Genomic DNA, 16,455 nt, shown 5'->3' on the forward strand with positions numbered 1-16,455 from the left:
TTAATTTGGAAAATTTCCCAGATAATACATCTGCCCCCATTACTTGCACCTCAGAGTGTAAGACCCGCCAGGGAGGTAGTGAGGACAACGGCATTTATTAGCAACAAATAAACTGATCTATCTTTTTCTGGATTAGCAGTGGGAGATCCCAGACGCACTAAGAAGTATCAGTCTGCTGACTGACATATACAAGCTGGCACACTTTTGTGTCAAAAATGTACACAGCTGCATGCACACTAAAGCTGTTCCATCTATAAAGCACAAATGCCAACTGCTTGTCTTCAGAGATGGGATATAAGAGAGGGTCTCAACAACAGAACAAGTGCAGAGTACAATTAAAGAGTATCTTTCATTCCCTTAAGTGTTCTTAAGAAGATGCCTGTTCTAGGTCATCTCCAGGTACTCAGACCAACAGCTGGTTGAAAAGAAAGAACTCAATCAAAAGCAATAATAAATTATATTTATCCGCACAGCATTATCAGCCATCAGATGCCAGTATGAAAACAGTTCTATTGTAACATCTTCTCCAAACCTGTCTGTCCAATGCTCTCAAATCACTTCAGCCATCTCAATAACCCTTATTCATGGCCTCAGTTTCAGTTTATGGAGCAAAACTGAACCCCAGACTGAACTGGCACTCGGGTAGATTAGTGTTGGGCTTGCTTCTTTACAAATAGACAGGTATGTTAATCCCAGTAGTGTAACACCCTCTTCCTCAGCACTCTTGGAGACTTCTGATGAGAAGTAGGGAATTCAGTTATATTCGTAATTCTTTATCGAATTAAACTATTTAACTATACTGCAGTGATGGGGCTGACTGGAGCTCCAGTGAGAAAGACTGCAGCTCACAATTCCTCTGGTGTTGAGATCATCACAACTGACAACAGAAGAAACATGTCAAAGATTCTTCTACTAAATATACAGTAAAGTGTACAAACTCCAATGTCAGGAAAACCACAGAGCAATTTGGATGAGGAAAGGAGCCCAGCAGCTGCTCCTAACAGATTCCCACGCACAGACAGGTTTTGCAAGTCAACATGGTCTCAATATTTAACTAACACATTATCACTTGTTGTTATTTGACTATCAGTCAAGTAAGCACCTCACAAGAAAAGAAATGGAAGTGATCTTCAACTTTTTTTTTTTTTTTTAATCAGGTTCACAGAGTCATTATAGAGAGGCAAGAACGTGATTCTTGTTTTAAACAAAAACTGAATTTGCACACACATACTTGCAAGTACCAAGATATCTGTGCTCACATATCCTTGCCAGAACTACCTGTGGTGACCCTGAAAACGAGATGTCAGCTGAACACTCTTCAAATCTTTGGCATTCTTTTGCATGTCAACAATGCTATGTGGGTTTTACAGCACTCACTTGTCTTCACAAACAAGGCTTAGTGCCAGGTTAAGTTGTGTCTCAACTTAGGCCACTGTGTAAGGCCATCGTGGTGTGGCCTTCGCACCATGAGCATGCCATCTAATGCTTGCTCTCACTGTTGTCTAGTCCCTTTTGGATCTCCCCTTGGTGCTGTCAGTCTCATGACTTGAGATATATATACGCACACACACACACACCTTTCATATACTTAAAAAAAAAATAAATCTTCAGCTCTGCTGTTTCTTTTTTTAAACACTTATACTTCACCACACCAATGCAATATTTCACTTACAGGCCTCTACAGCATCTCAAACATGCAGCCAGGTTCATTTTCCCAGAAAACATACTGTCTATATCTTTGCTTTATCCCAGAAGTGAAGACATCAGCAAATGATGGGAATCGCAGAACACAGGATAATTGGTCTGCTTTAATCTCAAGAACTCCCAGTTCCAAAATAAATAGCTAATCAAAAAAGAGAGGAGATAATACCCAAAGGCCCAGAAACAGCAGACTTCTGTCAGATCGGCAGGCTCCTTTTTCCACTTGACAAAACAAACAAGACCACAACACAAATGTGCTGAACACAGAAGAGAGCGCTTTTTGAGTGCTCACGCAACCTCAGGAATCCTCAAAAAGGTACCAAAGAAAACATGCCTTAGTATTCACAGCATGTTAATCAAAAAGTTCTTATCCCAAAATAATAAATAATATCCCTTTTATATTTACCACCAGGAAATGAGTCAAATATGCAGCAAACGTTCACCATCACGTACATCTCTGTGTCTAAAGGCAAGGGAATACAAATCCCACATGTCCAATAACATTTTCCACAGGCTTTTTATGTGAAAATCGAAATAGCACATACATCACTAACAATCACGTTATGCTCTTAAATTAAAAACTACAGATTTTGCCATGAAAATTATATAGAAGATTATAATAAATGGTAAAACAAATGCAGAGTACAACTGGTACATTTCGAAAGTCATTTAAACTCATTTACCTGTAAAGTAAGTATTGGCAGGGAGAGTGGAACTAGCAAATCTGTAATATCCATTTCCTGGGAAACGGATCCCTTTCATTACTTCTGCACTCAATGTAGCTAAAGATGAATCCATCCTCTCCACCTGGTAGATGGGAGAAGGCCCATTAAGTTCTTCAGGTTCATTCCAATTTATCTTTACCATTGTGCTGTTTATTCCTTCAACACGAGGGACACTAAGTTTTCTTGGAGCTGTGCATTAAAAAAAAAAAATAAATTACTTAGATATCATTGTCCGTAATGCTTAGGAAATTATTTATTGCACATAAGATAATTTTTGCAAAACGTCCTGCTTCTGTTTCTGATCACCTTCAGAATAAATACAGATATCCACAAAAGTTTAAGGGGGCAGGGGGGAATAAATCTTAATCTTTATAAGAATTTACTTTCAATTCCACAAGAAATACCTTATTTCTGTATTCAGGCTTTGGATAAATATGTCTAGTATTGTATCCAAAATAATTGTTTTTTCATAGTCTTTAACAACCCAAATTAATGTCTCCATAAAAAGTATATTTATGTGTATTCCTCCCTCATTAGCCTTTCATGCCATACACACTGTAAGCATGTACCTGTATGACTTTCAGCATTGGATTTGAGTGAAAGACCAAAAAAGAATCTGAAGAGTTAATTAACTCTTGTTACGTATCAGTAGTATGGCACGTGACAACACAAGCGTTTCATCACTGAACTTCTCGTCGATGGGAGCAGAACAGCTATCTGTCCGCTATACTAAAGGCCCATCAGGTTGTTTTCCTTATGATGCACACACGAGACATTAGCATATGTTCAGATAATCATTCAGTTCGAGAAAATGATCCTCTCTAACTTTCCTCCACCCACACTGGTGCACAGTAAGACTCCATACAAGGCTGTTTACATGAAAGCATCAGCATAAGAGAGTTTTATGTTACTACAATGATCCTCTTACCATTAAAACCAATACCCTGGTATTCTTTTAAACATTCCGATAGCATTGGTCAGTCTATAGCTGAGTTATGGCCAAAATTTTGTTTGTCTGGGTGTTTTTTCTAATACTGTACAGTAAGCCACTGGAGGGCAGCATGACCTGTTTGGATAATGGCACGATGGCCATACAGGTGGGAAAGAAATGGACCATCACTGAAACAATAAAAGACATCATCGGGGACGTACAAGAACACTACTACCCGTAGAATCCATACCCACCTATCTAGCCTTTTCTTCTTCCCATGATAAAGGAATTAAGAACAGAAACTTCATTTGTACCCGGGAAGTGAAATACAATGCCAACTTGTAAAAATTACTTGCTCCCGTAATGACATAGTAAAGAGCTATAAACGCCTTTCAAGAACAATAAAACCCGAATTAAAATATGGGCCTTCACAATCTGACATATTACTTCACAGCACAGCATTGTACATAGTGCAAGTTCTTTTAGAGAAGGAGAGACTGCTTCATTTAGAATGAATTAATAACATCCTTTTAAACATTTGCGCATTTCCAAGATCATTAACATATTTTTCATTTTTCCTATTTGCCTGTAACACATTACTTCGCGCGCGCGCACACACACACCCCACCTCCCCGCCCCTCGCCTTTCTATCTCTAACTTGATAAATATTCTTGGAGAAAAAGCAGGGAGTGGGGGAACTGGGAAACTGCCAACGGCACTATGTGCTGTAAATTCCTGCTTAGGCATCACTTATGACTTCACAATCTAATTAGTATCTCACACTATGGTAGAAATTTACAATGTCAAAATTGAAGTAATGCAGCGTGAGGTCATAAGCTTTCCTGCATAAGTAGGGCACAGCACTAATGAATTGTGGTATTAATGCACAAGTTTAAATAGAAAACATGGCTTAACAATCAAAACTTCACCTTTGAGGGAGCTAGTGTATGCCAGCATTTTAAATGTGAACATAAGAGGTTGAGCCCTCCAGTTCAGCTTACTGATGGTAAAACAGAAATGCTAAAATTCATTATTTCTAAAATGCATACAGCTAACTAACACTCATGACAATAACCGTATCTTCCTTTAAGTCTTGTATTAATAAATGGCAGTTACTTGGACCATAATTATGGCATCTCTGATACCCAAACTTGAAGCTTTTATGGGGCTTATGCAATTAACTACTTAAATGCATCGTAACACTTGCTTCTCTGACAGGGAAGTATTGATTTTTTAATCATTTTCAAGTCTCCTCTAGCACAAATAAATGTACTACAGTTACAGTTAATGCACTGTGTACACGCATTAAACACTGGCATGACACAATTTATTATTTTGTGATATATGGAGCAGAAGCCTAGCCTTTCAGAAAGTAACATCCTTACTATAACATTAGTATTTAAACTACAGTTTCATCAATGCTTCAGAACTCTTGTGCATCAAGACAGTGAAAGACTGTACATAGCAAGTTACACAAGTTTGAAAAAAAAACCAACCAAACAAACAAACAAAAACCACAACAGAAAAACCAGACTCTGCCCAGGAACAGAGAGGTCTGAAAATAGATCTGTGACACTAACCCAGCAGGGTACTAAATGCTGAAATTAAAAATATTCAAGACTAAAAGATACAGTATATATTTTCCTAAAGGTGTCACTGTGGTACCTGTAGCTACTTTCTGAAAGATGAATCGACTGTAATTTTATCTATTTAATTTTTTTTAGTCACGTTCTGTTAAAACACATCTGTCAAAATAATGAGCATACTACATTTTAGTGGATTCAAAGTCACATTTTGTATATTTTAATTATGCAGTTTTAATGTCTTGCTATATAATACATATTTAATGTATTATAAAGCTAAAACAGTATTTAAAAGCCCATGATTGCTGCATGCCATTGTGTAGAAGAGGGCACAAAAAAGACCAATAAAGACAGATGGTCCATACAGCTTACGTTGAAGTCATATATCTAAATATAGACGTTGCTACACAGGTCATTACAAATAAGCCTTTCCCATGTGTTTATGCACACACATGTACACAAAAATGAAGTTGGTAAGTAAAGAGCAGTTAATTTTGTTTTGTTTGAAATAATATCATTTTAGTTTTAGACTCGAAGACAGATGCCAGCATTTCGCTCTGAACAGATGGTAATTCCATCTAATAGTGCATCTCTGTATTAGTAAGGTCTGTTGTGTATACAAACAGTAATAAACACTAGGTAAGGATCAAAATAAATTTTAATTGTTGACATTAAATTCTGGCAGCCACAGTTCTAAGGATACAATACTCCTTTCTCAAGTCTGTCAGGTTTACTAATACAACTGCTAAAGCTTTTCCATACTCTGCCAGATTCTTGTCCCAGGAATAACATATTTACACTGTAGCTAAATTTAACAGGCTTACATATGTTTGAATAACTACTGCTCAGCAAACTGGAGGTAGATATTTGTGTACCCATCCACAGAAGCCTTCAATTAGCCACTGAATAGCTTAGGAAAGTAACGGTAACAAAAAGTAGGCAGGCAGGTTTTAATTATTGTACAGTTGGATTCAAAATGTGTATGTACAAATTAAAATAGAAATGTTCAGCAAATTGGAGGACAAAAACGTAAAGAAAATAGATTTTTTTCTCATCTTGGAGTTTACCTTGCAGGTAAAGTTACACGTCTTGCTATTGGTCATCCATTTCATTTTTACTATGAGTTATTAGCCCAGATGACCCTGAAATTGCCATAGCATTTCTGTTACGATCTTTTCTTTCTCTGCGCTTCACAACAGCACAAGTCATTTCAGCAGTAAATGAGTCAAGAAATAATTCTTATGCCTTCTGACAATATTTTGATTGTTCAGAAGATTCTTTAGAGTCCATTTTGGACTCCTCCTCAAAAAAGAATAAAAAGCACCCATAATGGACATCAAAAGAAAAGTCAATAACATATGCTACAATCATATTTCTTTAAAAATAGATGTAATAGAGTATTTTTTAAAAATCATGAAAAATATATTGCTTCCACCATATGGGACAACCAACGACTCACCAACCGATTTAAGATGCAGCATATTGAGCTGACCATATGTTACAGTGCTGTTGAATGGCTGAGTGATTCATGCCCGTCACATTCTAGTATATCAATTAAAGCTCCTTGAAGTCTGCATGATTTGTGTCTCTGTTATTAAACCCTGCTAATTCATCCCACTTACACATCTGTTATAAATCTCTAGGAGTGCTGCATGATTCATGGCAATCTGTGAGCATGGTACAGCAAATTCTTCTCCTTGCAATTAACAGTAAATTGTTTTACTGCCATGCAATGAATTTTTCAGTTATATTGCAAATGAACTCCTAAATGCACGGTTCTTTCCTAAGAACCGACTTATATTATTAGGCAATTAAAAAGTATTGCTTTGAACCAAAAGCTTTTAATCAAGACGAATGCAACTTAAACATAGCTTAAAAACCTCACAAAATTGACACAGAGGAAAAAGAACAAACCGAGCGTTTTTCTGAAGTATAGTATGTGGTTGGTAGGGGAGAAGAAACAAATAACTTTTGACTCCCTACTCATTTCCTCAAACTCAAAGAGCAGTTTAACTACAGCTTGAACACTTGGCAAGACAAGTTTGAGCAGATACTATTTATCTCAGAAGTTACTTAAGTCATCTGTCATTACAAAATTTCTCAGATTACTTTACACTTTTCTAATTGTAAAACAGTGTCTTTATTCTTGAAATAAATAATTGGATAATTAGCCAAGCTGAATCATCAGAGGATTCCAATGCTGCTCGAGTGTTCTTGTCAAAGGTGAAGCAAATTCATTTCAGCTTTGCCTCTGCAGCTTTCTGAAGAGGCTTTGATTTTTTTCCTGCTACATTCTTGGCAGCAGCCTCAAATTCATGAGTCCATACATCAAGTCAGTAGTTTAACAACAAATGAAATTAAATTCAAAGAAGGGAAACTAATTGAAGGACAGCAACAAAAGTGTTTGGTAATGTGCTTTTTAATATGGCATGCCACATTTGCATGATAATTTTTTCCTTTTTAGCATGGAGCAGAAAGTGACTAGCTTAATGAGGGATTATTCAAGACAGGAACGAACAAAATGCATTCATAACTAAGAACAAAGATTGTATTATGAAACGGAAACAGGCAACTGCCGAGAAGTAACTGGATGATTGGTTTATGCATTATGAATAAAAAGATAGAAAAATATTTATATTAGTATTCACTAATGACTATATATACAAGATTGTTGTAATTAAAATTATAAATTAACATATTAAGAGTGCTTGTTTAATCACTTTGGGTCCTATTCACAATGAAGAGACATGTACATGCATGCAAAACAATCTGTGTTTCCAGGCCAGCGGCAAATGGCCCTCGTATTTCTCTTCCCTAACAAAGGGAAAAGATACCCATTAAACAGGTAGTAAGTAATGTATTTGTGATTTTAAAATTGAGGCATAGAATTTTGAAGAAAAGCGGTCTATGACAGGCATAAACAAATGCTGTGCTGTCTTGACAAATGGGTCGAGGCTTTTGAAAAGGGCTTGCACTGGACCTTATTCATGAATGGAAAAAATGGGCAAATTACTCAGATTAAAAGGGTAATCAAAAAGAAAATGACATCGAGTGTAAGACAGCCCAGAAAACCCATCAGCATCATTACCCCAGCAAACCCAGAGGCAACTCCAAAGCCACCAATACAACTGCTTGAGAAGTCTGCCAAGAAGCCAGATGCAGCTGATGCTGGAAGAGTATCTTCTACAAATTAGCTTCTGAACCCTGTAATTGCCATCAAAAGCAAAGGATCAGGAATACAATGTGCTGGGCTAAATGGCAGCAATCACAAAGCCATACTTAGCGTGTCTTAAAAAATGCTTTTTAAAACGAAGTTTTAAAAAAAAAAATAAGGGCAAAGGAAAGATGAACTTAATTACAAGAAATAAGCTTGGTCACACAGTATTTAATGAAACACAGCTGTATAGATTAAGGCACCCTTTGACTATCTGATCTGGGAGGGGTAGCATAAGAAATTGTACTAGTCCAAGCACTGACATAGCTAATTCCATCCTGCTGAAATGTCAGAAGCTGATGGGAATAAAAAGGTGTTTCTTTGGCTGACTGAAAAATTTGGAAAACATGCATGTTTTGTCTTGGTAGATGCTGCAAAGAATAGTGCAAGTAATTCACAATTTTATGCAAACACATTGTCAGGGAAAAAAAAAAAAAAAGTCACACTTAAGGGACCAGGTCATTCACAGGTATCAGCCACTACAGTTCTATAGATTCCAAGGTACCAGTGGAGAATCCTACACAAGATAAAACCAGAGCAAAAAGCGAGTCTGAAAATAAAATAATAAAAAAAATAGCCTAAGACTTGGTAACAACAACAGGTTGAAAGCCATTCTCAAAAATAAACAGGAATTTAAACTCAGCAGAACCTGGAGAAAGGAATAAAGTAAAATGTGTCTCTAGGTGTTAAGATAAAATATGTATAATTGCTGTCCAGTATTGCTTTCAGTTTCATACATACTAGTTCCACTTGATGATCTTTGGGTAACAAAGACAAAAATGAATCTCAAATGGGATTCCAAATTTTCAAAGTCTTAAAAGGGTACTTTTCCCTCATCTATCAGTCACAGCTTCCAATAGTACATGCAGAATAGCGCAGCGCTTGAAAACTATTTACCACAAGGATTGTGCAGTGTGCATCTTCTTAATTTATTTAAAAGACCAATCAAAAAGTATGAAACACTTTGAGTCCTTAAAAGCCAAATTTTTGTGTATTTGTATCTGAATATGCCAAATTGAGGTTCTCTTTCTGTCCAGTCACCTTCTCTTTGAGTAACTGAGATGGGTTAATTCTCTTCTTCTGTTGCCTTGACATGTTTGCTTTGATCTTTCACCCCAATACTGCATTACCCCATAACATCAATCTTCCAACACTTTTTACCATTCTTGGAGCTGATCACGCACCAGGCTTACCTGTGCAAGTTCTTTTATTTGTCCCACCTAGTCCTCTTCCTGGTTTCATATGCATTTGTGACAGCTTCCACGCAGCTTTTTTATAAAATAAATCCATTCTAAATAATTCTATTTTCTTTGCTTCCTCTCACTCTCTCCCCCTCACATTCTTCTGGCTTAATCATCCTTTTTTTTATTGCCATTTACAAATATCATGTGTGCATATATTGGTGGGGAGAAGATTTTTTGCCAGTCTGACAGACACAAGGACATCTGGCTGATTTTAGTTTTCTTTCACTCGCCTCCTGCAAAGCTACTCATGAGATACCCCCAGTACAGATGCCTATACTGAATCAGGTTAGAAGTGATCCACTTGTTATATTTGCTTCTGGAATATTTTAACCAATTTTAAGTTATGCTCCAAAAGACTTCTCACTGAAAGATCAGCAGACCGTTTCTGATGCTTCTGTTCCCTTAGGTCTTGCCCCTAAATTCTGCCCTGACTGCAGAAGTCTCTTTTCTTTGTTTTTTAAATCTTCTCTCAAAACATCTTAATTTTCTTCCTCAACAATTTTGTTTCTAATGATTTCACACCCTTGTTTCTGCCCTTGTTTTTATTTGCTGTGTTACATTGCATAAAAAAAAAAAAACATGTTGCCAGAGAAAAAGAAGAATGACAGATCTTGAAGAGGTGGTTGGGTTGGTTTTTTTTATAGCTAGTCCTCAAATTAACGTAATGGATATGAACAAAAATTAAAAATTACTTGAGACTTTTAGTAGCAAATTTTTGAAGGCACTGGCGATTCCAAAAGCAAGTTCCTTAATAATATACATCAGCTGGACACACCAAAATCACAGTCTTCAAGGTACCCATTGATTTAAATGCTCCGTGTGATAAATCAGTACACTACACACATGGAAGAAGTAGACGTGGTTTTCCATTATCCTCCTCAGGATCAGAGAAGAAGAATTACTCTAATTCAGTATAACCTCTAGCCCAACTTGGAACGCAATTCAAAGCTCCTGGATTGTGTTACAATGCAAGGGGACCATCACGCTGGAGCACATTTCAGTCGAGGCTTCCTCCAAAAAGCCCCCTTTGCCAGGGCATGGAGGGGAACTGGCATCCAGCCAGGGAGGCTGTCTCTGTGCCAGAAAGACATTCCTTCACAAAAAAGAACTCCTCAGCAGTCCTAGAAAGGCAATTTTAATTTCATCTTGCACCATTCAATGACACAAAAGGATAGTAATGGACTAAGATTTGATCAACTATTTTTACAAATGATAGGGACTGCTTTCTTCTAACTTTAAGTTTGAACTTGCTTTGATTTAAATGTCATCACATAAGTAGCATTTCTTTATAAATTCTTTTTGGAAGCACAGTTTTACAGAACTTCACGAAAGGCAACATGCACACTAAAAAACCCCACCCAAATTAATAAAACAACAACAACAAAAAAAAAAACACACCAAAAACAAACAAACAAAAAAAACCCCGAACACACAAAACCCCTAGATTTTCTCCAGAAATTAAAAGCGTGAATGGTGGAAGACAAGATTGTGTGCAAAATTGAAGTGTTTTACTCTTTAGTTTGACAAAATTTAAAACATTTAAAACACGCTTTAAAAACATAAAAGGAACCAAATACAGGATCAATTCTTTGCTTTCAAGGCTTACAACAGTAAGCAGGAAAAGGCTACACTGCAAAACAGCTAATAAATGGGGATGTGTCTGTTATTCTATTTTGTATTCTCCTGTCTTCTCTAATATGATAGGTCTCCAAGTATTAACACAACCAGGGAGGAGATGGTCATAAACAAGCTGTCAAGCATAACTAAGCTATTGTTTCTGAATCTTTTTAATAAATGTATAAATGCAGTGTTGGATCATTTGTAGTAATAAGGTGTGCAGTTTAGGCTATATTTGTTTCCATGGTTATCAGCAGATTGGAACGCTGTTCCTTACATGGCTGTGTGGTATGGAATAAAGTCAAACTCATACAAGTAGGAGGCTTCGTAGATGGCCAGCTGGACACTTTAAGATGTAGCAGAGGGAAACAAAATAAATTTTGAAATCAGCAATTTAGCAAGAGAGAAGACTGACAGAACAATCTTTGCCCACTAAAACATAAAGATGGTATGATGAATCAAGAAACAAATCATCTATCTTCTACTTGAGAACAAATGGAAAGACAATTAAATAAATAGATGAAGAACAGAGGGCAGAATAGAGGTAATATCCCAACAGCTTAAATTCTACTTCAGTTCATGTACATAAAGATTCCTCTTTACTGGCTCTGGGCAACTCCTTATGCTGGAGGAGTCTGGAAGCACCTGTATCTCTTCATTGATTACACAGAGGGGCTTTGATGGAATTCAGGAAACTCAAATACAGCCCAAGGAGCCTAGGAAAATATTCTGCACAGCAGAAACTTTCAGATTTTTTCCTATGGGAGGCCAAATAATAAAAGAGAGGTAATTTCAAAGATCATCATCACAACATCCATATGACAACACCACTAATTGTTTAACTAAAAATGCTAATATTGTGAAAGTAATTGATGTGTTTTAAATGCTTATACAAAAGGAAACCACAATGTTAAGTAGTCAGCTCTCTGCAGGTGACCACCAGGATGTCACACAGCATGGATTTTGAGCTTGTATTTACAATATTAAAGAGCTGTACTGACTACCTCGTTCCATGAATAAAGAGACTTGTGAAGCTGATTTTCCTAACAATTTCTCTCTTAAAACCCTTTTGATCCTCTGATGTCTAAGAAGTGAGCTCATGCCAGTCCTTTCTTCAAAGTAAATACAGGCTTTTTCCATCTCTGTGCTGTACTGATGCTTATTTTCCCTAAATCTGTAGAAAGTTAGTACCTTTGAAATCCATGACATACATGGTTGAAATTAACTCACAAGACTAAAAATTTAAGGTGCACAGGCACAGATACGCAGTTCCTTAAACATTGTTTCTGTAGGGATGCGAGTATACATACCTAGAAAGCCAAATCTCATAAATTTCAGGGGCTAAATAACTATTTTCAAAAAAGCAGATCCAAAGCACATATGTTGCTTCTGATTTAGACAAACAAATACACTACGAACATATGTTAGAGTTTCATATAAAAACCATGCAACTCCTCCTTCATGTGTTAAGCAAGGCATTGGCACAGCATGTGCACTTTACACACACTGTTGTGCAAACACGATGCACACACAAAAAAACCCCAACAACAAATTAACAACTTCGTAGCATCATAAATGTTCAGCCACATTTACGTACATTTACCATTTAAGTAAACAGGAACAAAAATATATATACTTGCAATTGAGAGCTCAATAGACAAATCCTATTGCCATAACAGTGTACCTTAAACCTTCATTGAAAATATTTTGGGTTTAATCTGTCAAGATAAACAATAATTAAGCAAGTCACTTTGTATTAATACAACATCCAGCCCTGTCACTGTGCATCAAACTACGATCACCTGAATGGAATTCATCAGCAAACTGTGTCAGCTTTGCACTTTGATACCGGCCGTTTCCTTACCAGCTGCCAAGGTCTGCCCCATGCCTGGCTCACTGGTTACACAACCAATTTGATTGCAGAGAGTAACAGTAAAGTTGTACGTCCTGTAAGGTTTTAATCCCATTGCTACGTAGGACAGCTCATGAGCCTCAGCTATATGCAAAACCTGCAAACCAAACAGATTGGAAGATGACGGCTGGTTAATAATTTTTTTTCATTCCTGTTAATTGATGACACGTTCGCTAATAAGAAACTTGTCTCTGAATTTGCAGATTCCTTCATTTAGTTGTGGGAAAGTCTGCAAACAGGGAAAGGATTATTTTGGAGAATCTGAACAAGCTAGGATTTAGGTGATAATACTTCCCATCACACTGCTTTATGAGGTAATAAGCCAGTTCCTGAGTGGATAAATGAGGAAACAAAGTTATTGCCTCATAAAACTGTGTGGTGGTGCAGTTATCACTACAAACAGTTCAGCTATAATCCAGATGACGGAGATGACACTATTAAGTGGTGAAACCTGACCACCATTGAATGAGTGACATGATTAGCAGGCGGTGGGAGGGAGGAGAATGACTAATACCTACAGACATTTGAATCTGCTTTACTTTAGCAGTACTTTAAGCTATCAGAGAGTGGAACTGAATGAACTGTTGTATTTTAGATAATTTTTTTTATCGGATGTTTATTTAGATGAAAAATTCTGCAAGCCTGTGACTAAAAACAATTTACATTTATGTATTGTTACAACAGCCCCAAGAGCAGTAACATCACCACTTTGCACACAAATAAACTGAGGCCCATCTGTGGTACCACTGAAAGATAAAATAAGCTCTGAAAAGAGAAATACAATATCAGAGCACCAGATCCACTCCCACATTCTGATTACCTGTCATGTTTCTTTGCTCATTCCAAAGATTTTAGCTTACTTCTACTGCCATGGTATTTGTTTGCCAAACCCAGTCACCCAGAATTTACAACAGTATTTTGAAGTCACATATCTAGACTTTATAAAGTTGGTTTTCTGCTGTTTTAGGTTTCCCCACTTCAAAGATTTGTCCATTATCCAGGAAGCCAGACAGGTACCTTCTTAATGAAAAAAGCAGATTTCTACAAAACATGGCTTTAAGCATATCAGCAACTACAGCAACAATACAGAATCAGAACATGTGAAGTCAAGGTAATTTACATGTGGCTGCTCAATCTCACCCCTCCCAATTCTGAATCTCACCTACTACTGAAAACAAGTCAGCGTCAGCTCAGAAATACAACTTAAAACCTAAAAGTAGTGTATAACATTACTGAGCGCTCAAACTGATAGGTGAAAAAATTAGATCAGGGGATATACAGTGAATCAGGAAAATAATTCATCTCAATGTCAGGGAGCACATCAGACTACCAATTTTACTATTACCACTCAGGAAAAACAATGTAACTAACAATACCTGGGGAAATGGTGGCAAGAACCTTTGTTCAGTCATCAGACTGATGCTGTATCCCATCACTTCTCCTCTTGCTAAGTTATCTCCAGGTTTTTCCCATGACACATTGAGGGAATATGGTGAAAGAGGGAATACTGATGGAGATGGCATGAATACTGGGGCTGAAATAAAGTTAATGAAATAACATTCATAAGAAGTGAGCAATGTGTGTAAGGCAAGCTTTTTCACTGTTGTTATGGAACACCATTTCAGACAACCTTTTTCTTTTTAACCTTGCTTTCAAGTCTAACTGGAATTTTCATATTATTTTGATGGTACATAAAAAGTATTTCTCCCACCATTCACTCTCCTGTTTTATACCCCGGCCATGAATGCAGAATAAAGCTCTGCCAATGTCTTCAAAGAAATACTAATCAACACCAAAGTCCACTGTAGCAGGCAGGAAAGTACATACAAATGGAAAGGTCTTAGACAAAAACTTCATGCAACCTGGGAAAAAACTGATAAAAGCAAAAAGTGTTCAATACTTCAGCATCTTAAAAGCAATTTTGTTTGCTAGGCCAGTTTGAAATTAACATGTCTCTCACTTCTTACAAAACAGTTCCCCTGTCTTCCATAGTAAATCTGTAAAAGGATTGTTTGCACTGCAGTTAAATCCCCACCTGATTACTCTGTAATAATAAGATACCAACTCATAGCACTTTTGCTACGTACAAACAACCACACTAATGGACCTCTTCCCAAATACAATTTAACACTTTTATAACATATAGTATTTAAGAACAGATAAGCACAAAGGCTCATTTTGAAATGGGAATTAGTTTAGCCTGCTGTTTTGCAGGAGCAAACGACCAAGGACATGATTTTCAAGCTAACAGCAAACAAAAACATCAGTGATGTAACAGAGAAGCTTAACTGCAAAATATGGGCTCTGTAGCCTATAAAACCTAGATTTCTAATGAAAGCATTGACATAAATAGCTGTTATTTCAAACAATATATCGAGTGGCAAGCCCTTTTCAAAATCTGAACAGAGGGATCATAATAAGAGTTGTTGTGAACTGGTTAAACTTCTGAAAAAATGCTCCATATTATGACACTTGGCCTCCGTGAAAACATATGAAAAGTTTCAAGTACTACACTTTTGAAAAGGTAACCCTCTCAAGTTCTTCAAAAGAATTTCTTTCTAAACAAATCAAAGCCTCAGTTCAGGAAAACTCATTAGAACCTCCTTTCTGAATACAATACCTTCTTCGACAACATTCCTGATTCCCATCAACTGTTAATACATTTGTGCCCTCCCCCCCAAAAAAAAAATCTTTGTAGGAAAAAAAAAAAAAGAAAAAAATTTTCATGTTTTCTCCCTTTTAAAAAACATGTAAGTAGCAACTGGGAAAACCATGGAGAATTCAAACACTGCTTGGTGGATTTTGCAATCTTGTAGTTTTGGAATTTGAGTTAATTGACAGGGATTATTTTCTTCAACAATATTTTATGCTGAAGAAAATGCTTTTGCTTAACATGCTTGGTTCTGAGATAATCCGATCTACCTTTAATTAGTTAAAAAATGAAAATTTGTCCCTATTTGAATCATCACTAGACACAGCTTATTGGGAGAAAAAAAATAAGAATACATTCTAATTCAGTTTTTCCTTTCATTTGTACCAAAAAAATTCAAACCAGTACTTACCAGCCTCTCCTGTTTTTCCTGATACCCAGTCGGAAGATACGCTACCTGCCATGTTTACTGCTAGCACATAAAATTCATACTCTGTGAATGGCTCCAGATCAGTGACTACGGTACTGGTCTGCGGTGGGGCCAGAGCATTTTCATTAGGAGACTCCATAACTGGTTGAGGACTGAGCCATCCACTGCTTTGGAAAATACGAATTTCAGGAGGAACAAAGTTCTCAGTTGGTGTTAATTTTTTTCTCATGTAAAGTTCATATCTTATAATTACACCTAGAGGAAAAAGCAAGCCAGAAAAATCAGTGCATTTAAATAATTTCTGGAGTTCAACTAAAATACCAACACCGATATATTTAACAAGCTAAGAATCAATCAATTTACATCATAGAAAATACAGTATTAGAAGTTTTCCAGATTTCTGCTATTTTCAGCCAAATGCTCTCTTTGGCATTTCTTGCATTGCACT

At 36.7% G+C, this 16,455-nt stretch overlaps 1 protein-coding gene across 1 annotated transcript in view; it reads right to left on the reverse strand.

Moving 5' to 3' along the window:
- Positions 1-16,455, reverse strand: part of USH2A (usherin) — a 391,715-nt gene that overhangs the window by 283,130 nt on the left and 92,130 nt on the right. Inside the window, exons 17-20 of the mRNA XM_040612018.1 lie at positions 15,990-16,262; positions 14,304-14,461; positions 12,880-13,024; positions 2,385-2,615 (exon numbers count right to left, since the gene is read on the reverse strand). Of these exons, the coding sequence (XP_040467952.1) occupies positions 2,385-2,615; positions 12,880-13,024; positions 14,304-14,461; positions 15,990-16,262 (807 nt within the window). The remainder of the gene's footprint in view (positions 1-2,384; positions 2,616-12,879; positions 13,025-14,303; positions 14,462-15,989; positions 16,263-16,455) is intronic.

Source organism: Falco naumanni, chromosome 12, assembly GCF_017639655.2.
Source record: "Falco naumanni isolate bFalNau1 chromosome 12, bFalNau1.pat, whole genome shotgun sequence".
Classification (NCBI taxonomy): domain Eukaryota; kingdom Metazoa; phylum Chordata; class Aves; order Falconiformes; family Falconidae; genus Falco; species Falco naumanni.